General features: G+C 43.4%; 2 protein-coding genes across 2 annotated transcripts in view; both read right to left on the bottom strand.

Moving 5' to 3' along the window:
- LOC106089007 (fibrinogen C domain-containing protein 1-like) overlaps positions 1–6,355 on the bottom strand; it is a 7,044-nt gene extending 689 nt beyond the window's left edge. Inside the window, exons 1-4 of the mRNA XM_013254747.2 lie at positions 6,220–6,355; positions 6,081–6,162; positions 284–329; positions 1–169 (exon numbers count right to left, since the gene is read on the bottom strand). The exon at positions 1–169 is cut by the window's left edge and continues 389 nt beyond it. Coding sequence (XP_013110201.2) covers positions 1–169; positions 284–329; positions 6,081–6,162; positions 6,220–6,327 — 405 coding nt within the window. The 5' untranslated portion in view covers positions 6,328–6,355. The remainder of the gene's footprint in view (positions 170–283; positions 330–6,080; positions 6,163–6,219) is intronic.
- Positions 6,356–11,466: 5,111 nt separating this feature from the next.
- LOC106089004 (fibrinogen C domain-containing protein 1) lies at positions 11,467–17,898 on the bottom strand. Its single transcript, XM_013254744.2, has 6 exons — positions 17,749–17,898; positions 17,594–17,694; positions 17,497–17,525; positions 12,432–12,477; positions 11,718–12,275; positions 11,467–11,657 (listed from the first exon to the last, which is right to left on the bottom strand). The coding sequence occupies exons 1-6, from the start codon at positions 17,854–17,856 to the stop codon at positions 11,537–11,539; spliced, it is 963 nt and encodes a 320-aa protein (XP_013110198.2). The 5' UTR covers positions 17,857–17,898; the 3' UTR covers positions 11,467–11,536.
- Positions 17,899–24,756: the final 6,858 nt, after the last annotated feature.

Below are 24,756 nucleotides of genomic sequence, written 5' to 3'. Positions count from 1 at the left end.
GCCATCTTGACGTCGTTGTATTACCGTCCAGCCACCACCTTCGGTATGAGCATCACATTCCACCAGGAATGAGGCATTACTGAACTGATCAATTTTTATGTTGTAATAGCCACTGCGTTGGGTGCAAGCGGTTGCTTCGGCACAACTTCTGGGAGCACCAAACACCTGACTGAGATAGGAAATGAGACAAAATGTTTTCTTGAATAACTCCGAGCGATACAAGCCCATCATCTTAAGCAACAAACTTGATTGTTAGGAACGCAATTTAACTAATTCAACATACCATTCTTCGGGTAAAGCATCAATGCGTATATCAAACATTTCAGGAACTGCAATGAATCAACAAGTTAAACATTATAGGTTAGGTTAGGTTGAAAAGAGGGTGCAGATATTAATCCGCCCCTTGCCACTATGGACAGACCTGGAAACTCTAACAAGAAAATTTTAAGTTGGGAATTCCGTGCTACTTACAAAATCCTTAATTGTTTTCAATACCACTCCCCCAAGTTGGTTCATGTCTAGTAATGCGCCGCCACCTAAGTACCGGTATCTATTGGACGCGAAAGCCGGGCAATGACAAAGGAAATGCTCCAACGTCTCATCCTCTTCCCCGCATTCCCTTCACATCACTTTCCACACCGATTTTATATAAGTGACCTCGTAGTCCTATGTGTTCCGTTGTGATACCAATAGCTATACTGACCTCCTTCTTACTTCCATTCAGCAATAGCCTAGTCTTCTCACGATCTGGATCCCCCCATAGGATTTTCGCCGTCCCATCGACCGTTTCGCTGTTCCACAATGTTGCAAGCGCATTCGCCGCCCTTCCCTTAACTCGGACTGCGTCGACCCGAAAGGCTTCGGGTTTACCAAGTTTATTGACGGCAGTTCGCTGGCCTTCACCGCCAAATCGTCTGTCCCTTTCATTTCCCCTTACTCCGTTATGGCACGGCACCCAAACGATGCGGATTTTGCCATCCTCAGAGAAGACGTTGATCTCCTTCTTACACTGCAAGACTGTTCGACGTCCACTCCCATAACTCGGACTGCGTCGACCCAAAAGGCTTCGGGTTCACCAAGTTTATCGACGGCAGTTCGCTGGCCTTCACCGCCAAATCAGTTCCCCTTACCCCGTTATGGCCCGGCACCCAAACGATGCGATTTTTGCCATTCTCAGAGATAGCGTTAATCTCCTTCTTACACTGCAAGACTGTTCGACGCCCACTCCCATAACTCGGACTCCGTCGACCCGAAAGACTTCGGGTGCATCAAGTTTATCGACGGCAGTTCTCTGGCCTTCACCGCCCGAATAGTCTGCCCTTTCATTTCCCCTTACTACGTTATGGCCCGGCACCCAAACGATGCGGTTTATGCCATTCTCAGAGAAGGCGTTGATCTCCTTCTTACACTGCAAGACTGTTCGACGCCCACTCCCATAACTCGGAATGCGTCGACCCAAAAGGCTTCGGGTTCACCAAGTTTATCGACGGCAGTTCGCTGGCCTTTACCGCCAAATCATTTCCCCTTACCCCGTTATGGCCCGGCACCCAAACGATGCGAATTTTGCCATTCTCAGAGATGGCGTTAATCTCCTTCTTACATTGCAAGACTGTTCGACGTCCACTCCCATAACTCGGACTGCGTCGACCCGAAAGGCTTCGGGTTTACCGAGTGTATTGACGGCAGTCCTTTGGCCTTCACTGCCAAATCGTCTGCCCTTTCATTTCCCCTTACTCCGTTATGGCCCGGCACCCAAACGATGCGGATTTTGCCATCCTCAGAGAAGACGTTGATCTCCTTCTTACTCTGCAAGACTGTTCGACGCCCACTCCCATAACTCGGACTGCGTCGACCCAAAAGGCTTGGGGTTCACCAAGTTTATCGACGGCAGTTCGCTGGCCTTCACCGCCAAATCATTTCCCCTTACCCCGTTATGGCCTGGCACCCAAACGATGCGGATTTTGCCATCCTCAGAGAAGACGTTGATCTCCTTCTTACTCTGCAAGACTGTTCGACGCCCACTCCCATAACTCGGACTGCGTCGACCCAAAAGGCTTCGGGTTCACCAAGTTTATCGACGGCAGTTCGCTGGCCTTCACCGCCAAATCATTTCCCCTTACCCCGTTATGGCCCGGCACCCAAACGATGCGGATTTTGCCATCCTCAGAGAAGACGTTGATCTCCTTCTTACACTGCAAGACTGTTCGACGCCCACTCCCATAACTCGGACTGCGTCGACCCAAAAGGCTTCGGGTTCACCAAGTTTATCGACGGCAGTTCGCTGGCCTTCACCGCCAAATCATTTCCCCTTACCCCATTATGGCCCGGCACCCAAACGATGCGAATTTTGCCATTCTCAGAGATGGCGTTAATCTCCTTCTTACATTGCAAGACTGTTCGACGCCCACTCCCATAACTCGGACTGAGTCGACCCGAAAGACTTCGGGTGCATCAAGTTTATCGACGGCAGTTCTCTGGCCTTCACCGCCCGAATAGTCTGCCCTTTCATTTCCCCTTACTACGTTATGGCCCGGCACCCAAACAATCTCTCCTACTTACACTGCAAGACTGTTTGTGACCTTACCGTCCTGGTTTTTATTGCCCTTATGGCCAATTTACCAATGTCGGTAAAGATATTCACACGGAGGCCACCGTAGCGCAAATTTTAGCATGTCCGCCTATGACGCTGAACGCCTGGGTTCGAATCCTGCCGAGACCAAAAGAAAAAAATGTTCAGCGGTGGTTTTCCCCTCCTAATGCTGGCGACATATGTGAGGTACTATGCTATGTAAAACTTCTCTCCAAAGAGGTGTCGCACTGCGGCTCGCCGTTCGGACTCGGCTATAAAAAGGAGGCCCCTTATAATTGAGCTTAAACTAGAATCGGACTGCACTCATTGATATGTGAGAAGTTTGCCCCTGTTCCATGGGCAAAATATGCACTGTCCTTGCGTTAGCACCACACCACTTCACCCATTCCGTGATCGCCCGGATCTCCGCCGCCAGGACCATATTATGGTCAGGCCGTCTAAAACAGATCTCAGTCCCTGGGTTCTCAGTAAAGTAAACCCCCAAGACCACTCTTCCCTCTAACTTTGATCCATCCGTGTAACATGATCTTCCCGATGGCAATCCAAGGTTTCCGTCAATCCAAGGCTGTGCCGATGGCAGCAGTACCTCGCACTCGACTTCAAGGTTCATCTCAGGTATCCGATCGAAAACCTCTTCCTCCCTTCCTTACAGGTTTCCTATCGTCCCCTCGATTATACCGCAATGGTATGAGCTGCTCTCATCCTCAATTTATTCTCCCATCGCCTTAGGTCTCATAGTCGTAGTGGCTGCCTCACACTTAATCTGTATGTCAAAGGGTCGAATATCTTGAATAGTCTTCAGTGACCTAGTGGGCATGGTCCTCATCGCTCCGCCTATGCCAAGACAACATCTTGTCTGAACCTGTTGTATGGTGCTTATGTTGCACTTTTTCTCCATAGCAGTCCACCAAACTACTGAGGTGTAAGTAAGTATTGGTCTAATCACGCTCCTGTAGAGCCAGTGGACTATCTTCGGGTTCTTCTATTTTATGCACAACCTTGTGCAGGGCAGTCTCCACCAAGCTTTCCTAGACAAAGGCATTCTGTTTTTATTTGAGCAGTTTGCTGAATGTTCTACTCTGGTGTCCATAATGCGTTCCATGGTTTTGGGTAGAAAGGACGTAAGGCTTATGGGTCTGTAGGACTTTGGTGTCGCATAACTTTCCTTGCCGGGCTTGGGTATGAACACCACCCTTGCCCCATTTCGAGCATATGGCCCATATACATGGTGCCCAACTTCTGTGAGCCTTCTCAGTATGCTCCTGAATTTGACACTTCCAATTCAGTTTCCTGTCCAATATCACACCTAAGTATTTGACCTTGTCGGATATCGAAATCGTCTTATTGAGGAAACGTGGTGCAATAAATTGGCCCACCTTCGCCTTCCTCGTGAACAGGCATATTTCAGTCTTCTCTGGGTTAACATTGAGACCTCTGGGTCCAGCCCGGTCATATGCCATATGCAAGGCCCTTTCGGCCTTTCTGCGTAGCTCGATCGGATCCTTATCCCTTAGAAGTACTATAACATCGTCTGCATAGCAGACGGGTTCAAATCCCTCCTCAGTCAGCATCCGTAATAGGTCATTTATGGTGGTCACCCATAGGAGTGGCGATAAAATGCCCTTATTAACTGAGTTTGTATTTGAATTATTTTCGTCTCAAGAAGTCATATCGGTACTTAAGGGGGCCTATATCACCATATTGACCGATTCCGATAAAACTTGACACTGATGTTGTAAGTCATAAGTTAGGTTTTTGGGCCAAATTTCATTCGAATCAAGTGAAAATTTAGGCTTCTAAGGGCTGAGGAAGTCAAATCCGGGGATTGGTCTATATGGGGGCTATATCTGTTTATGGACCGATTAAATTCATACTTGGCATGGATGTTGTAAGTCTTAACTTAAGCCTTTGTTCCAAATTTCAGCCAAATCGCATGAAAATAGAGGCTTCTGTTTATAGACCGATTCGGATCATACTTGGCATGGATGTTGGAAGTCATAACTCAAAACTTTGTTCCAAAATTCAAACAAATCAGATGAAAATTTAGGATTTTAAGAGCTCAGGAAGTCAAATCCGGGGATCGGTTTATATGGGGGCTATATCTGTTTATAGACCGATTTAAATCACACTTAACCTGGATGTTGGAAGTCATAACGCTAGAGTTTTTTCCAAATTTCAGCCAAATCGGATGATTACAGAGGCTGCCAAGAGCTCAAAAAGTCAAATCCGGCGATCGGTATATATGGGGGGCTATATCTGTGTATAGACCGATTGGAATTATACTTGACATGGATATTAAAGGCCATAACTCAAGGTTTTGTTCCCAATTTCAGCCAAATCGGATGAAAATTGAGGCTTCTAGGGGCTCAAGAAGTCAAATCCGGTGATCGTTTCATATGGGGGCTATATCTGTTTATAGACCGATTCGGATCATACTTGACATGGATGTGGAAATCATAACACAAGTCCGGAGATCGGTTTATATGGGGGCTATATATGTTTATTGACCGATTCGGATCATACTTGACATGGATGTTGGAGGTCATAACACAAGTCTTTGTTCCACATTTCAGGGTTAAAGAAATCAAATCGAGAGATCCTTTTATATGGGAGCTATCGCCAAATCTGAACCAATATGACCCATTTACAACTCCCAATGACTTACATCAATAAGAAGTATCTGTGCAAAATTTCAAGCAGCTAGTTTTACGCATTCGACGGCAATCGTGATTTCGACAGACGGACTAACATGGTTACATCGACTCGGAATGCCGAGACGATCCAGAATATATATTCCTTCAATATTTCAAGCTGTTACAAACGAAATGACTAGATTAGCATACCTCCATCCTATGATGTAGAAATGGTAACTATTGTGTTGCCCAAAAAGTAATTGCGGATTTTTCAAAAAAGAAAGTAAATGCATTTTTAATAAAACTCAGAATGAACTTTAATCAAATATACTTTTTTTACACGTTTTTTTCTAAAGCAAGCAAAAAGTAGCAGCTGATAACTGACAGAAGACAGAATGCAATTACAGAGTCACAAGCTGTGAAAAAATTTGTCAACGCCGACTATATGAAAAATCCGCAATTACTTGTTGGGCAACCCAATAACTTTGCATAAAGCAGAGAAAATTTTGTGGATTACAAAAAAGTGGGTTAGACCTAGAGGTCGAAACTTGAACTGGTGAAATAGGGAAAGCCTTAGGCTTACTACAAGACCAGCAGTAGAATGCTTCTCTCAATATCCCATGCGAATGAATGTTTGGTGGAGTCCTGTATAGGATACCGAACTATCTCACATTCAAGTAAGAAAAATCAAAGTTCCCAAATGGTTGTGACTATAAACACAATGACAACTACCTACTAAAATTAACCACTAGCTCTTCAAGATTTTTATAGAACCGAAACTGGGCAACACTGTCTATGGCTATGGGTAGAAGTTCCATCACTCAACTTTAGAATTTCCGAGTTGACGACATACATACCTCTCCCGGCATTCTCATCCAAATTGTTGATCAAAGTTTGAAGTCTTATCATCTCCTCTACGATATCCAAAGTAGTTTCATTCTAAAATTTCAAGTTGATGAATAAGAAAGCGTTTTATACTGCAAATTCCTCACTGACCTGCTGCAAATCTTTCACCCACCCACCAGGGGTTGGAATATACAATGCCCTGCCACAGATAGTAAATGCCAACAGCAATTGCCAAGACCAAGGAATTATTTTAGACATTTTGCACTCAATTTTAAAACTCAGTCGTTTGAAGTCTAAATAAGCACTAGGCAAAATTACATTTAAAGCACTCCAAGATATGTGTGGATTTTTGGGAGGAAGTAAGAAAGAGTGATAAGCTCGATGAAGCGAGTGTTTTTTTAAACACACTACAATAGGAAGGGAGGCATACTAACTTAGTCATTCCATATGGAACATTTCGAAATATTGATCTGCGACCCCAAAAAGCACATATGTAGGTTTGCCCAAAAAGTAATTGCGGATTTTTTAAAAGAAAGTAAATGGATTTTTAACGAAACTTAGAATGAACTTTAATCCAATATACTTTTTTTACACTTTTTTTCTAAAGCAAACTAAAAGTAACAGCTGATAACTGACAGAAGAAAGAATGCAACTACAGAGTCACAAGCTGTGAAAAAAATTGTCAACGCCGACTATATGAAAAATCCGCAATTACTTTTTGGGCAACCCAATATATTCTGATAGTCTTGACATTTCAAGTCGATCTAGCCATGTCCGTCCGTATATCCCTCCGTCCGTCCGTCGAAATCACGATAGCGGTCGCACGCTTGAAGAAAACCGCTCGAAATTTTGCAGAGATACTTTTTATTGATGTAGGTCGTTGGGGATTGCAAATGACCCATATCAGTTCAGATTTCGATATAGGTCCCACATAAAGCGATTCCCAGATTTGACTTCTCTTGCCCCTAGAAGTCTCAATTTTTATCCGATTTGGCTGAAATTTTGAACAGAGGCTTGAGTTATGACTTCTAATATCCATGCCGAGTATTATACGAATCGGTCTATAAACAGATATACAAATTACAAATTTTACCCATGAACATTCCACTAAGGAACAGGGCAAACTTTTCACATATCAATGAGTGCAGTCCGATTCAAGTTTAAGCTCAATTATAAGGGGCCTCCTTTTTATAGCCGAGTCCGAACGGCGAGCCGCAGTGCGACACCTCTTTGGAGAGAAGTTTTACATAGCATAGTACCTCACATATGTCGCCAGCATTAGGAGGGGAAAACCACCGCTGAAAATTTTTTCTGATGGTCTCGCCAGGATTCGAACCCAGGCATTCAGCGTCGTAAGCGGACATGCTAACCTCTGCGTCACGGTGGCCTCCTTAGAAGCCTCAATTTGCATCCGATTCGGCTGAAATTTGGAACAAAGACTTGTATTATGACTTCCAACATCCATACTAAGTATGATCCAAATCGGTTTATAAACAGATATAGCCCCCACATAAACCGATCCCCGGGTTTGACTTCTTAAGCCCTTAGAGCCATCAATTTTCATCCGATTTAGCTGAAATTTGGCTCAAAAACCTAACTTATGACTTACAACATCAATGCCAAGTTTAATCTGAATCTGTTAATATGGTGTTATAGGCCCGTCTAAGTGCCGATATCCCGACATGACTTCTTGAAATCCAAAATAATCCAAATATAAACTCAGTTAATAAGGATGCATTTTTAGCGGTGTCATGGTGGTGGGTGCCCAAGATTCGTTCCGGCCGAACTTAGCACGATTTATACCCACTACCGAACCATGTAGCCACGTCCGTCCGCCTGTTCGTCTGTTTGTTGATATCACGATACAGTCTTAAACAAGTAAAAGTGTGTTTTGTTCGGCCGGACCGCATCTTGGGAACCCATCACCATGAATTCTGTCAAAAATTAAGTTGAAGGGCATACATTTATTCTACATACCAAACTTCTGCCAAACCAACCAAAAATTAATTTCTGCGAACCGAACACGGATAAGCGAGAGACCAGTTTACATGGGAGCTTTATCAGGTTATAGACTAATTTGAACCGTACTTGGCACAGTTGTTGGAAGTCATAACAGAACACCACATGCAAAATTTCAGCCAAATCGGATAAAAATTGCGGCCTGAAAGGGCTAAAGAAGTGAAATCTGGAGATCGGTTTATATGGGAGCTATATCTAAATCTGAACCGATGTGGCCCATTTGATATGTCCAACGACCTACATTAAAAGTTAGTAACTGTGCAAAATTTGCAACGGCTGGCTCCACGCGTTTGACCGCTATGGTAATTTCCACAGTCGAACGGACGGACATGGCTAGATCGACCCAGACGGACGGACAGACAGACGGACGGACGGACAGACAGACGGGCGGACAGACAGACGGATGGACGGACGGACGGACGGACAGACGGACGGACAGACGGACGGACAGACGGACGGACAGACGGACGGACAGACGGACGGACGGACAGACAGACGGACGGACGGACAGACAGACAGACAGACAGACGAACGGACGGACGGACAGACGGACAGGCTGACGGATAGGCTGACGGACAGACAGACAGATGGACGGATGGACAGACAGACGGATGGACAGACGGACGGATGGCGGACAGAACAGACAGACGGAATATACAATGCACTACCACAGATAGTAAATGCCAACAGCAATTGCCAAGACCAAGAAACTATTTTAAAGATTTTGCACTCAATTTTAAAACTCAGTCGTTTGAAGGCTTAATAAGCCCTAGACAAAATTACATTTAAAGCACTCCAAGATATGTGTGGATTTTTGGGAGAAAGTAAGAAAGAGCGATAAGCTCGATGAAGTCAATGCTTTTTTGAAACCCACTACCGTAGGAAAGGACAGACAGACGGATGGACGGACAGACAGACGGACAGACGGACGGACGGACAGATGGACAGGCAGACAGACAGATGGACAGACAGACAGACGGACGGACAGACGGACGGACAGACGGACGGACAGACGGACGGACAGACGGACGGAAAGACAGACGGACAGGCGAACGGACAGATGGACGGACAGACGGACAGACGGACGGACAAACGGACGGACAGACAGACGGATAGGCGGACAGACGGTCGGACGGACAGATGGACGAACGGATATGGCTAGGTCGACTTAAAATTTCATGCCGATCAAGAATATATATTTTATGGGCTCTTAGACGAATTTTTCGAGGCGTTACAAACGGAATGACGAAATTAGTACACCCCCTTCCTATGGTGGAGGGTATAAAAATAAATAAATTTTTCCCAATCAGCCTTTATTCTGCTTATCCAAGGGACAACTTCAGCACCGTCCTCTCCAAGGCTGATACTAATGTTACGAAGATAAGAGTAGCTGTGGTCATCCAACACTTCCCATTCGTATATACTTCTGCTTATATACAAAAGTAACATATAGTACCTCCTAACTACTTCTATAAATGAAGGTCGTTTCATTCTCTTTATTGCCCATCGCCAGATTGCAACTTATAATATATTCGATAAGCAGCTTACCCCTTTCGTTGACATCCTAACTTCCCCATATTTGGTAGTGTACATTAGCATCACTTGAGGCTCTTCTTCCCTCCAGAAGTGGCTTCAACCAGCGACTTAAGGTTTGTAGGCGTCCTCTCTGAATCGTGTGCCATATATAGAGAAACCAGCCACTAATCAGACTTATTTATTTCAAGGCTGGCTACTACTGAATCTTCACTACTTAGCGAGGGAAGAAGAAAAACATTTAGGCTACACTTTGGAAGAAAACAGGCTCTGTGTTTTCCTCTTCCAGTACCCTTGAGTTGTTAAAATTCTGGAATTCTTAGTCCACAAACCATTCTTCCACACACCCATGGTTCCTGGATAAGAGCCACCCCAAAATCTCCCTGCCATCAGGAGGACCCTTGGTGCCGCCGAAGCGTCCTTAAAAAGATGGAGATTTATCTGCAGAAAGCAGACTATAATCAGGATTCACAACTTCCACCAATGATGCATCCGCACAAGATTCATTAGATCTTGTCATGATGAGCTTCTGTACGCATTCTGGGGCAGGTGAGAAAGCAGTGGAACCACTCTTCCTCAGGACACAGGACACTTGCGGTGTGGATGATATGTTCTTAGATGTTTCACTGGCTGCTGCTGACGAAGTAATTTTTGAGTTCCGTCCCTCCCCGCTGACGCACACCTTGGGACCAGTCCAACTGGATCACCCTCTACCCACATGGCTTGTTGGGTCCCGTTTCGATGCCTTCCCCTTCTGTCTCGATAGTGGCAGGGGAAATTTTAGTCTCCTGCAATCCTTCAGACCTTAGCGATGTGGTCGATAGCACCTCAGACATCCGTTCAGCAACAACTGCTGAGTCGTCTCCTGTTTCCCCAACCCCACCGCTTTTATAGACCTTCAGTTTCAACTTGTTGAATCCGTAGGATACAACTCATTCAGACTTGTTGAGGTCTGCGAACTTCTTCAGACTAGTTGAGGTCTGCGAGACAGCCGGAGTTTAGTACGAATACTGCATGTCTCCGGTCACCATCCGCCTCATCCAATCTATCAATCTTCCAGTCGGTGGTTAAAAAATTGGGATTCCACTCGCTTAGTCTCCCAAGCATGGGTTTCAGGAACTGAATAAATCTTTGTTATCCCTGTACGTGCTATTGGCCGAGAAGGAATATCTTCCTTCTTGACTAAATCTAGTGCTGCACCTGGCCAGATCTCACCAATCTTTTTTTGCGCACAACGCTACATTTCAATTGAGCGTTGATCCCCGAAGGCAATTAGTCTGTATCGGCCCCGATACCAGCCTGCATTGTCACAAACTGAAGGAGACCCAGGAATTTCCGCAAGAACATCGCAGTATACTGATGACAGTCCATTGACTATCCCACTCCAACTATTCCTAGATATGCAGCATTGTTCTTCTCGCTTGTCGACAATTGCCAACACTAAACTGTCCCTAGGGGCATTAGCAAAGGTTCTTGGGCCCATCTTACTATTGTTCGCCCCAGTTATTTTGGGCATGGGATGCCCTCCGGGTGATCGCAGCCTTTTGGCTGACTGCGGTGCAGTTTCCGAGTAGCCTTTGCAGCGAATCCATGAGCCCAGTTTAGGGAGTCTCTCTCCCTATTAGTGAGAATATTAGGAGCATTCCCACCAAGCCTTTCAATAAACATGAGAGCGATGCGCCTTCTATTATTCCAATCTCGTAAAGAGCGTGTTGGTTTGCCGCTGAAGGCCGATGGCCTAGGCTGACTATGTCTGTGGTTTGGAGACTTTGGCTGTACATATCGAGATTGATTATTTGGGCGCCACCATTTAAAATTGTATTCCCGAATAATTTCACATGACTATTGAATTTGTTGTAGACTTAAGCTAAAATTTATTATTTTTGAGACCAACAGCATCCAGGGATAAAGCCATTTAACACCTATGGCGTCGTATCATCATTTGAACATATTTCAAGGAGACAGTGTGACCCATCCAAGTTCTCCAATTAATTCCTTTGCCATGATTAACATCGCCATAGTGTCCATTCAGGTTACTGTAAAATAAAACCACATGGATGAAATTTGGATAATGACCCACATAAGGAATAACTCACCTCCAATGGCAACTATTATACCACCAACCACCCAAATACGACTCTGCACAATTCTTACTGGCATGCTTATCATTATCCTGATCTTTGGTTGAAAATTTACATCCAATATGAATTTGCAAGGAATCACCTGCTGTTCCCGAATATTTGCCAATCCTCTTCAAGTTGTACTTATCACATTCTGCACCAATGGCAAAGGAATCGTATTTGGCCTGCGCGGAAGTCACCTTATTGCCATTGGTCTCATTGAGATGTTCCATTTGTATAATCAACTCCTGCACACCCTGGTAATTGGTCAGAGCATGTAGCCTATCCAAACCAATGAAGAATTCTCCTTCAACCTCCCCAAAACCGGCTTTGTAATCATCCCAAGGTCTATAGAAATCAACGGAGCCATCTTGACGTCGCTGTATTACCGTCCAGCCACCTCCTTCGGTATGAGCATCACATTGCACCAGGAAGGAGGCATTACTAAACTGATCAATTTTTATGTGGTAATAGCCACTGCGTTGGGTGCAAGCGGTTGCTTCGGCACAACTTCTGGGGGTACCTAGTATTTGACTGCGAAAATAAAAAAAAAAAAACGTTTTCAAGAAAAGATCCAAGAAACATGTTTGAGATATCCGAGTTTGAATAAATCCGAATGGTACAATCCTTTGAGGTAGCTTAGGCAACTCAATTCATGGTTACGATCACAAGGGAACTAATTGAACATACCATTTTTCGGGTAAAGCATCAATGCGTATATCAAACATTTCAGGATCTGCAATGAAAAAAGTATAAAACATCATGACGAACATTTATTTACAAAGAAAATATTCGAAAATGTAGACAACGTTGTTAGGGATTAAGAATTTCGACAGTAAACCTTGTTAAAATACTTTTAAGGGTAAAAAATCCCAATTAACTTTTGCAAAAAGCATACGGGACGCGGATTGTTTAGAGTCCCCGAATAGGCTCCGGGTCCATTATATGACGCTGACATGGGTTCCTGGACAAGAAGAGCTACCAGGAAATAAGAGGGCGGACGAGTGCCCCAGGAGGGGTTCGTCTGCTCCGGACGAATCAGCCAGTTCATGCCTACGTGCCTTTTGTCGAGCTGCTAAACACAGTAGAGGAGATGGCGTCGGTGGCAATCAACACAAGTAAGCTCACATTTACCCATAGATATAGGCAAAAGTCTATACACTAAAATAATCGCTGAATCCACAGTAATGGATTCAGTTTAAGCATCTCTGTATTTCGAAGACGAATAAAATAATGATGAACCCGCAGTAACGGATTCAAGATGCAATCGCTAACGTTGTCAAATCCGCAGTAACGGATACAGATTGAACCGGCAACGTCGTCGAACCCGCAGTGATGGATTTTGTCCCAAACGCGATCAGAATTGGGAGCTATATCAGGTTGTAAACGGATTTGAACCTTACTCGTTGTAGGTTGTTAAAAGTCGTAATAGTGCACGGTATGCAAAATTTCAGCCAAATTGGGCAAAAATTGCGGCTTGTAAGGGCTCAAGAAGTCAAATCGGGCGATCTGTTTATATGGGAGCTGCATAAGGTTATAGACCGATTCGTAGCGTTCTTGTACAGTTGTTGAAAGTCATAGGAGAATACTATGTGCAAAATTTTAGCCAATTCGGACGAAATTTCTAGCTTCCAGGGGCTCAAGAAGTCAAATCGGGAAATTGGGTTTTATGGGAGCTATATCAGGTTATAGACCGATTTGGACCGTACATGACACAGATGTTGGAAGTCATAACAGAACACTACATGCAAAATTTCAGCGAAATCGGACGAAATTTGCGGCTTCCAGGGGCTAAATATGTCGAATCGAGGGATCGGTTTAAATGAGTTATAGACCAATTTGAACAGAACTTGGCACAGTTATTGGAAATCCTCAAAGAACTCTATGTGTAAAGCTAAAGTCAAATAGGACAAATTTTTCGGCTTCCAGGGGCGCAATAAGTCAAATCGGGAGATCGGTTTATATCGGAGCTATATCCAAATGTGAACCAATATGGCCCTTTTTCAATCTCCAACGACCCACATCAATAGTAAGTATCTGTGCAAATTTACGCATTCGACCGCTATCGTGATTTCAAAAGACGGACATGGCTACATCGACGGTGGAGGCCACCGTAGCGCAGAGGTTAGCATGTCCGCCTATGACGCTGAACGCCTGGGTTCAAATCCTGGCGAGGCCATCAGCAGAAATTTTCAGCGGTGGTTTTCCCCTCCTAATGCTGGGAACATTTGTGAGGTACTATGCCATGTAAAACTTCTCTCCAAAGAGGTGTCGCACTGCGGCACGCCGTTCGGACTCGGCTATAAAAAGGAGGCCCCTTATAATTGAGCTTAAACTTCACTCGGACGGCACTCGTTGATATGTGAGAAGTTTGCCACTGTTCCTTAATGGAATGTTAATGGGCAAAATTTGCTAATTTGCATTTGCTACATCGACGCAGAATGTCTAGACGATCAAAAATATATATACTAAGTGGGGCCTTAGATCAATCTTTTGAGTTGTTACAAACGAAATTACTAGATAAGTATACCCCATCTAACGGTGGTGGATACAAAAACTCATTAATATCCGAAACGATCGTCTGGTAGTGGTTAGGTAAAGTTCAATTTAAGTGGCAGTCTGCCATCAGACTCACTTGGACGTTTTCGTTCATTGCGATACCACAGGAAGAGAAGAAGGAAGATGCCTTCTAGTTCCTACCGTTGAACCATCCAGATTGCTTTAAAAAGACCAACCACCCGCGAATGTTCACATCCGCTAAATCAGAAAAGGTTCTTAAAGACATAAGAACCTAAGGTGGAAATCCTTCTGAATGCCAGCGCGGGACACATACTCAGCAGATGTTCTATAATCTCTTCTTCTTCGATGTCTTCACAGCTTCTGCAAAAGTCATTGCTGAAAAACCTTCAGTTTGTCAGCATGTTTTCCGATTAGACAGTGACCAGTCATGACGGACACAATGACTGAGACGTCTGTTCTAGCCAGTAACAGCAAAGCAGTAGACCTCTTTAAGTCTAGGTAAGGACACATAGTTTTGGAATGCTCACAGCCCCCTCTTTATGACCATTTATTATTCGTTGTCCTTCGGGAATGGTCGTGAAAACTTTGCTTACATGTCGTTAGAGGCATACCCATAGATTACAGTATTCCTGGAATGTGTAGGGTAATTCCAAGTCTCGCAAGCTCGTCCGCTTTACAATTCCCTGGGATATCTCTGTGGCCTGGCACCCAGAGTAGTTGAATTTTGAACTGTTCAGCCATCTCGTTGAGAGAACTGCGACAGTCGAGGGCGGTTTTTGCGTTCAGAAATACGTTCTCCAGGGATTTAATGGCTGCCTGACTGTCTGAGAAGATATTTATGCCAATCGTCGTAATGACATTATACTCCTATCTTAGCCATTCCACCACTTCCTTAATTGCAAGGATCTCCGCTTGATAAACACTGCAGTGGTCAGGTAACCTTTTCGATATGATCAGTTCTAGATCTTTAGAGTACAGCCCAAAACCCACCTGGTTGTTTAGTTTGGAAATGTCCCTATAAAAGTCTATGTAACTTCTGTTACCAGGGATATCCTAGTTCCAATCGGTTCTATCAGGAATAGTGGTACAGTGCATTTTATTAAAAAACGGCTCAGGTAGGGTGTAATCCACACTGCCTTGAACATCAGATATTGTATCAAGGATAACACAGTGTCCGTAGCCGCCACATGACCAATGAGAAAGCTCCTTTAACCTCACGGCAGTGGTTGCAGCAATTTTTCTAGCCACAATGTCCAGAAGCATAAGATGTAGCATTAAATTCAGTTTATCAGAAGGTGACGTCCTCAGGATCTCCGCTTGATAAACACTGCAGTGGATGGGTAACCTTTTCGATATGACCAGTTCTAGATCTAGTTGAACAGTATTTTTTGCCAAAAAGCGGCTGAGGTAGGGTGTTACCCAGACTGCCTCGAACATCGGATATTGTATCAAGGATAACACAGTGTCCGTAGCCGCCACATGACCAATGAGAAAGCTCCCTTAACCTCACGGCAGTAGTTGCAGCAATTTATCCAGCCACTAAGGAACAGGAGCAAACTTCTCACATAACAATGAGTGTAGTCCGAATCAAGTTTAAGCTCAATGATAAGGGGCCTCCTTTTTATAGCCGAGTCCGAACGGCGTGCAGCAGTGCGCCACCTCTTTGGAGAGAAGTTTTACATGACCTCACAAATGTTGCCAGCATTAGGAGGGGAAAACCACCGCTGAAAATTTTTTTCTGATGGTCTCACCAGGTTTCGAACCCAGGCGTTCAGCGTCATAGGCGGACATGCTAACCTCTGCGCTACGGTGGCCTCCCATTATATGTAGGCATTATATGTAGAATTAATTTCAATTTATTAGAAGTTGTCGTCCTCAGTGCGGCTGTGATGCACAAATAAGCCATCCTTTGGATCCGGTTAAGTTTTAAGCAGTAAGTGGACTTTGAAGCGCCGTCCACCAGACCACAACACCATATAGCATTTTAGGTCTGACAACTGCAGTATATACCCAATTCATGACACGCGGTCTAAAACCCCAACTTTTGCCAATGGCTCTATTGCAGGTGTTGAATATTGAACAGAAGGTGGACCACTGAAGCACCGTCCACCAAACCACAACACCATATAGCATTATAGGTCTGACAACTGCAGTATATACCCAATGCTTGACGCGCGGTCTAAACCCCCAACTTTTGCCAATGGCTCTCTTGCAGTTGTATATGGCAAGATTTGCCTTTCTAGCCCTTTCCAAAATGTTGAATTTGAGGTTCAATTTCCTGTCCAACAAAACACCCAGTTATATTGCGCCTTCTGTAAATGGAACATTCTCTCCTCACAAGGAGACAGGTGCCACTGTAGGCATTTTGTATCTTCTGCTAAAAAGAACTTCTTTTGTCTTGCTCGGATTTATACCTAGACCATTTTCGGTAGCCCACTACGTTGTTCCACTGAGAGTTTCCTGAAGTATATCTCTTAGAGTGCCGGGAAACTTTCCCCTAATCGCAATTTCTACGTCATACGCGATCACTCTTACACCTTTTTCTTTCAGAGACAATAATATATTGTTAATGGCTATATTCCAAAGTACAGTAGACAGTACACCTCCTTGAGGTGTTCCTGTGCTGACCCATCTTTTTAGATCCACAGATCCCAAGCCTGCCGTAATGCACCTTTTAGTGAGTAAGTTATTAATAAACTTTCTTACGGTAGAGTTGATGCCTAGAAACTCCAACTCCTTCATGAATGACATCGGTGTTACGTTATTGAAAGCACCTTCAATGTCAAGAAATGCTACCATTGCATATTCATTGACAGCGAAAGAACCCTCTATGTAGCCGACTAGGCCATGAAGGGCTGTTTCAGTGGATTTGCCTTTACTATATGCATGCTGCTGCCGCGACAGGCGATCTCCAGGAATTTTTGCCCCAAGATATGATTCTATCAACCTCTCAAGAATCTTTAGAACAAAGGATGACAAACTAATAGGACGAAAATCTTTCGCCTTTGTGTGGTAAGGTTTGCCTGCTTTCGGAATGAATATGACCTTCGTGCCCCTGCATCCCATAGGTATATATGACATGCTGATACAAGCAGAGTATATCTCCCTAAGCCATGGAACCAGTCCATCAAACATCACAGCTAGTAATTCAAACGGTGATACATCATCCGGGCCTGGAGACTTAAAGGTGTGGAAACTCTTATCAACTTTAAAATTTCCGAGTTGACATACGCACCTCTCTCATCATTTTCTTCGATATATGATCTGTAATGAAATATGAATGGAATATTCTAACAATAAAATACCTCAATCCCAAATTTTAACAAACATACCTAAAATTTAATTGTTCTACAGACTTTTTCATGCCATCTAAACTGTTGATTAGCGTTTGACGTCGTATCATCGCCTCTATAACATCCAAAGTAGTTTCATTCTAAAATTTCAAGTTGATGAATAAGAAAGCGTTTTATACCGCAGACTCACTGACCTGGTGAAAATCATTCACCCACCCACCATGGGTTGGAATATAAAATTCACTACAACAGATAATAAATGCCAGTGGCAGCTGCCAAGACCAAGGAATTGCTTTAAACATTTTGCACTCAATTTTAAGTCTTAGTCGTTCGAAGTGTAAATAAGCACTAGTCAAAAATACTTTGAAATCATTCAATTTATGTGTTGATTTTTGGGAGGAAGTAAGAAAGAGCGATAAGCTCGATGAAGCAACTGTTGGATTTTTGTTATTTTTTTTTTTTTGTTAAATTCTTATTAAAAGTGATTCCCTTTTATGTTGGAAAAAAGTGATTCCCCTTTATGTGGGAAAATATTTTTAAGATTGCTATGAAGTAAATCTTTGAAAATAAAAGCGTAATTAGGTCGGCCGGGTCAAATCTTAAAATACCTTCACCATGCATCGCTTTTGTCAAGTTATTTGCCCGGTATCTGTTTATAGGCAAACAAAGGATAATAGATATGAATTGCTATGCTATTGGAGCTACATCAGATTGTGGACCCATTTCGACCATAGTTGGTGAGGATGTTGAAGACCATAGTAGAAATCATTGTGCAATTTCAGCCAAATTGCATACAAATTGCGCCCTATAGGGGCTTAAAAAGTCAAATCGGGTGATCGGTTTATATGGGAGCTATATCAGGTTATAGACCAATTCAGTCCATATCTGGCACGTATATTGAAATTCATAGGAGAAGTTGTTGTACAAAATTTCAGCCATATCGGTCAAGACTTGCGCTCTCTAGACAAGACAAGAAAGAGAAGTGGAACTGCGTAGGATATAGACATAATGGTCAAGCGGATCACGAAGGCCCTGAATGACTCACTTGTGTTGCCTGATTACATTATTTTATTGAATGTGTAATTTTGGAGAAATGCCATCGAATTTATACTAAAAGATCGGCTCTGACGGCGTCATTCGATGGTTCCCCAAAATCAATCTTTTCAATACACTTATGACTAATTCATACAAATATTTCTTACATCTAAGTTCTTTGTACCAAATATGCTTCTAGAGCATTCATGAAGTTCATTTCTATATAAGGTCAATGCCTTTGCATTCTCCCGAAAAGTGTATAAGAATTGTAGCAATGTCAGCGAAAGTACTTAGCGGCCGTGACAATAAAAAAACTTCGCTGGCCACCTTGGTTCTGCATTTTCACATTGCTGCTGATGCTGAAGATCGGCTCTGCCGGCGTCATTCGATGGTTCCCCAAAATCAATCTTTTCAATACACTTATGACTAACACATACAAATATTTCTTACATCCAAGTTCTTTGTACAAAATATGCTTCTAGAGTATTCATGAAGTTAATTTCTTTTTAAGATCAATGCCTTTGCATTCTCCCGAAAAGTGTATAAGAATTGTAGCAATGTCAGTGAAAGTGTTTAGCGGCCGTGACAATAAAAAAAACTTCGCTGGCCACCATGGTTCTGCATTTTCACATTGCTGCTGATGCTGAAGATCGGCTCTGACGGGGTCATTCGATGGTTCCCCAAAATCAATCTTTTCAATACACTTATGACTAACACATACAAATATTTCTTACATCTAAGTCCTTTGTACAAAATATGCTTCTAGAGCATTCATGAAGTTCATTTCTATATAAGGTCAATGCCTTTGCATTCTCCCGAAAAGTGTATAAGAATTGTAGCAATGTCAGCGAAAGTACTTAGCGGCCGTGACAATAAAAAAACTTCGCTGGCCACCTTGGTTCTGCATTTTCACATTGCTGCTGATGCTGAAGATCGGCTCTGCCGGCGTCATTCGATGGTTCCCCCAAAATCAATCTTTTCAATACACTTATGACTAACACATACAAATATTTCTTACATCTAAGTCCTTTGTACAAAATATGCTTCTAGAGCATTCATGAAGTTTATTTCTTTATAAGGTCAATGCCTTTGCATTCTCCCGAAAAGTGTATAAGAATTGTAGCAATGTCAGCGAAAGTGTTTATCGGCCGTGACAATAAAAAAAACTTCGCTGGCCACCTTAGTTCTGCATTTTCACATTGCTGCTGATGCTGAAGATCGGCTCTGCCGGCGTCATTCGATGGTTCCCCCCAAATGTTTCTTGCATCTAAGTTCTTTGTACAATATATGCTTCTAGTGCATTTGTGATGTTCATTTCTTTATAAGGTCAATGAATTTGAATTTTCCCGAAAAGTGTATAAGAATTGTACCAATGTCTGCAAAAGTATTTAGCGGCCGTGACAATGAAAAGAGTTCGCTGGCCACCTTGGTTGTGCACTTTCACAATGCTGCGGATGCTTAACTATCAATTGAGCATTCGCTTATGTTGGCTGTTGCTTAGTGTAATTTGACACTCTCTTTATTTATAGTTGGTTGGTATGAATGCATGAGTACGAAATCCACGAGAGCACCTCACGATTGGGACATCTATCAGGCTGAGCTAAGATGATATAAGGGTGAGCTGAGAAAGGCTGGGTGGAATTCTGCAGATGGATACAACTAGTCTAAGAAAGATTCTGCCCTCGAGACCTATTACGGTGGGGTATTTTCAGAAGTCAGAGAATGTATGGACAATGTCTAGTGAGGAAACACTAGAACTACTCGTTGATTCACATTTTCCGGGAAATTATCCAAAGAACAACGTAGCGCCAGAAGAGGTTGTCACTAGCATACATTCGTCGGAGGTTATTGGGGAAATTGTGTCTGTGCCGAAAATCCTTTGGGCGATAAGAAGTTTCGACTCCTTTAAGTCGCCAGGCCCTGATGATGTATCGTCGGTAGGATTACAGGCTATGTCTTATAGACTGGTTCCTTGGCAAACATTCGTCAGAGGTTATGAGGGACATTGTGTCTGCGTCGAAAATCCTTTGGGCGATAAGAAGTTTCGACTCGTTTAAGTCTCCAGGCCCTGATGATGTATCGCCGGTAGGATTACAAGCTATGTCTAATAGACTGGTTCCTTGGCATACATTCGTCGGAGGTTATTAGGGAAATTGTGTATGAAGCGAAAATCCTTACGACCCCTTTAAGTCGCCAGTCTCTGATGATGTATCGCCGGTTGAATTACAAGCTGTGTCTGATAGACTGGTTCCCTGGCTTAAGGAGATATACTCTGCTTGTATCAGCATGTCATATGGAGGATGGAGGGACACGAAGGAAAACCTTACCACACGAAGGCGAAAGATTTTCGTCCTATCATTTATGCTGCAGACTCTTGAGAGGTTGATAGAAACAAAGATCCCTGGAAATCGCCTGTTGCGGCAGCAGCATGAATATAGTAAAGACAAGTCCAATGAAACAGCCATTCACGACCCAGTCGGCTATATAGAAAGTTCTCTCGCTGTCAAAGAATATACAATGGTAGCATTTCTTGACATTGAAGGTGCTTTCAATAATCTGAAACCGATGTCAATCATTAAGGAGTTGGAGTTTCTAGGCATTAACTCTACCGTAAAAAAGTTTATTAATAGCTTACTGACTAAAAGATGCATTACGGAACGCTTGGGATCTGTGGATCTTAAATGATGGGTCAGCAGAGAAACTCCTCTTGGAGGTGTATTATCTCCTCTACTTGGAGTATATCTCTTAACAATATAATATTGTCACTGGAAGAAGAAGGAGTAATGCTGATGACGTCGCAATTGCGGTTAGGGGAAAGTTTCCCAACAGTCGAAGAGATATACTTCAGGAAGCTCTAGGTGCGGATGAACAAATTGCTAAGGTAGACGAATGGATGAGCGCGGTATATGATGCGCTCCTTGGCAGACGTCGAATGGCAAACCAAGTAAGGTCAAGTGGTGGGCCCGTGAGCTGGAAACAATGCAGCGCAACGTCGGGCGTCTAAGGAAGCGATTCCAAAAGGCCAAGCAACTGTTGATTAGAAGCAAGGACGATCACTTTTGGAGATTTTTGCAGCGCAACAGAAATGATCCATGGGGCAAGGTATAACGCGTGTGCCGACGCGGTGGGCAACAGGGTTCTAGTCATGGTGACCTGGGTGGTTTAAGAGGGGGGGACAATGTGTTAACTTCTTGGAACGAGTGTGCTAGTTCTTTTCCGATGCGGATGAGCACGAACAGGCTCCCAGTGTGGAGATGATCATGCCTCCTTAAAGTCTGAAACGGGTCGAGATAGTGGACAGTGTCTGCCGGCTGAGAAGCGGGAGGTCATCTGACATGGACAGATGGGTAAAAGCATCTGGAAGGCTATACCTGACCATGTCGAGTTGATCCTCACACCATGTGTCGTAGTAGACTACTCCCCTCGTACGTGGAAATGTGCTCGAGTCGTAGTCCTTCTGAAAACGCTAGATGGATTAAGGAGCAATCCAAGATCGTATCGGGGCATCAGTCTCTTCCCCGTGCTTGTACAAATATTGGAGAGGATAATGGTGAAATGATTTAGAAAGGGCTACGAGGGAGGTACTTCTCCGTACCAGTTCGGCTTTCGGGAGGAAAAGAGCACTTATGATGCCAAGATCCATGTGCAGAACAGTGTGAGAGAGTCGAGCGCCAAATATGTCATTGGTTTATTAGTCGATTTCAAATGAGCGTTTGATTATCTTTCATGGGGTAGTATACTCACGAGATTAGGCGATATATGTTTTCGGGAATTTTCTCTCTTGCGTAATTAGTTCTGTGAAAGAGAAGCTGCGTGGTTGGTGCTGCCCCTTAGGGCAGCCACGCTGTGCTCCATACATATATGATGGATCCCCTTCTGGGACGTCTCGCTGAGTCCTTCACATCGGTGCATATGCGGATAACCTCTTCATCCTGGTTGAAGAAGTTTCCTGACTTGATCTGGAAACTCGCGGTGTGCTTGCTATAGGCATTGTGCATGAATGGAGCGATTGTGTTGGTGTTGACGTCGCAGAGGACAAAACCGTGACAATGTAACTCAAGGGCATCTTGTCGCGGAATCGTCCATCCACGATTCGATCTGGTGGAGCTAGCATGAGGAACGTAGCGCTCGTAAAACATCTGGGAGTGATTGTTTCAGAGAGAATGGGTTTACTGGTCCATTTGAATCGGATGACTGGAGTAGCCGGAATAGTTAAGTGTGTTCTGAGAAGTGATTTGGGTCTTAGTCGTCGCGCTGTTCGGTCCATATATGGTGGTCTATTTGTTGCTTGCGCAACTTATGGAGCGCCTGTATGGCACGGAATTGCTGCGACAGTCTTAGGGCGTAAGAAAATCCTCTCTTGTCAGAGGGCGGCAATGCTGGCTTGCTTGCCTGTGTGTAGGACTGTTTCGACAGATGCACAGGTATTGCTTGGCGCCTCCCCGCTTGATTTACTCGTGAGTTACATGGCTGTTCTGTATAATGTGAAAAATTGGCTCACTGCTTCTGAGCTTTCAGATCGGGTTTTCCATAGGAAAACTTCAATTCAGCCTGGCTGAATAAAGTTTTCCATAGGATAACGTGTACTCAGCCTTTCTGAATATGGTTTTCCATTGGAAAACTTCGGTTCAGCCTGGCGGAATATGGTATTCCATAGAAAAACTTCAATTCAGCTTGGTGGAATATAGTATTCCATAGGAAAACTTCTATTCAGCCTGGCTGAATATAGTTTTCCATAGGAGAACGTATACTCAGCCTGGCTGAATATGGTTTTCCATTGGAAAACTTCGGTTCAGCCTGGCGGAATATGGTATTCCATAGGAAAACTTCAATTCAGCCTGGCGGAATATGGTATTCCATAGGTAAACTTCAATTCAGATTGTCTGAATATGGTATTCCATAGGAAACCTTTAATTCAGCCTGGCGGAATATGGTATTCCAAAGGAAAACTTCAATTCAGATTGGCTGAATATGGTTTTCCATATGAAAACTTCAATTCAGCCTGGCGGAATATGGTATTCCATAGGAAATCGTCAATTCAGCCTGGCTGAATATGGTTTTCCATAGGAAATCTTCAATTCAGACTGGCTGAATAGGGTTTTCCGTAGGAAATATTCAATTCAGCCTGGCTGAATATAGTTTTCCATAGGATAACGTATACTCAGCCTTGCTGAATATGGTTTTCCATTGGAAAACTTCGGTTCAGCCTGGCGGAATATGGTATTCCATAGGAAAACATCAATTCAGCCTGGCGGAATATGGTATTCCATAGGAAAACTTCAATTCAGCCTGGCTGAATATGATTTTCCATAGAAAAACTTCAATTCAGCCTGGCCGAATATGGTATTCCATAGGAAAACTTCTATTCAGCCTGGTTGAATATAGTTTTCCATTGGAGAGCGTATACTCAGCCTTGCTGAATATGGTTTTCCATTGGAAAACTTCGGTTCAGCCTGACGGAATATGGTGTTCCATAGGAAAACTTCAATTCTGCTTGACGGAATATGGTAATCCATAGGAAAACTTCAATTCAGATTGGCTGAATATGGTTTTCCATAGGAAAACTTCAATTCAGCCTGGCGGAATATGGTATTCCATAGGAAATCGTCAATTCAGCTTGGCTGAATATGGTTTTCCATAGGAAATCTTCAATTCAGACTGGCTGAATAGGGTTTCCGTAGGAAATATTTAATTTAGCCTGGCTGAATATGGTTTTCCGTAGGAAATCTTCAATTCAGCCTCAATAAGTATTGTTTTCCATTGGAAAACTTTAATCCATCACTGGCTGAATATGGTTTTCCATGGGAAAACTTCAATTCAGCCCCGCTGAATATGGTTTTCCATAGGAAAACTTCAATTCAGCCCCGCTGAATATGGTTTTCCATACGAAAACTTCAATTCAACCTGGTTGAATATGGTTTTCCATAGGAAAACTTCAATTCAGCCTGGCTGAATATGATTTTCCATAAGAAAACTTCAATTCAGCCTGGCTGAATATGGTTTTCTCCAGGAAAACTTCAATTCAGCTCGGCTGAATATAATGTTTCTTTGTCTAATTTTTTTATCTTTAACAACATATTTTAAATTAAAGAAAACTTCATATTGACCTATGCTAAGAAATTTTCTATTAGAGGGCATTCACATGGCAAGTGGCAGGGGATGGAGAC

Source organism: Stomoxys calcitrans, chromosome 2 (genome assembly GCF_963082655.1).
Source record: "Stomoxys calcitrans chromosome 2, idStoCalc2.1, whole genome shotgun sequence".
In the NCBI taxonomy this organism is placed as follows: Eukaryota; Metazoa; Arthropoda; class Insecta; order Diptera; family Muscidae; genus Stomoxys; species Stomoxys calcitrans.
This window is presented reverse-complemented; position numbering and strand designations above follow the sequence as displayed.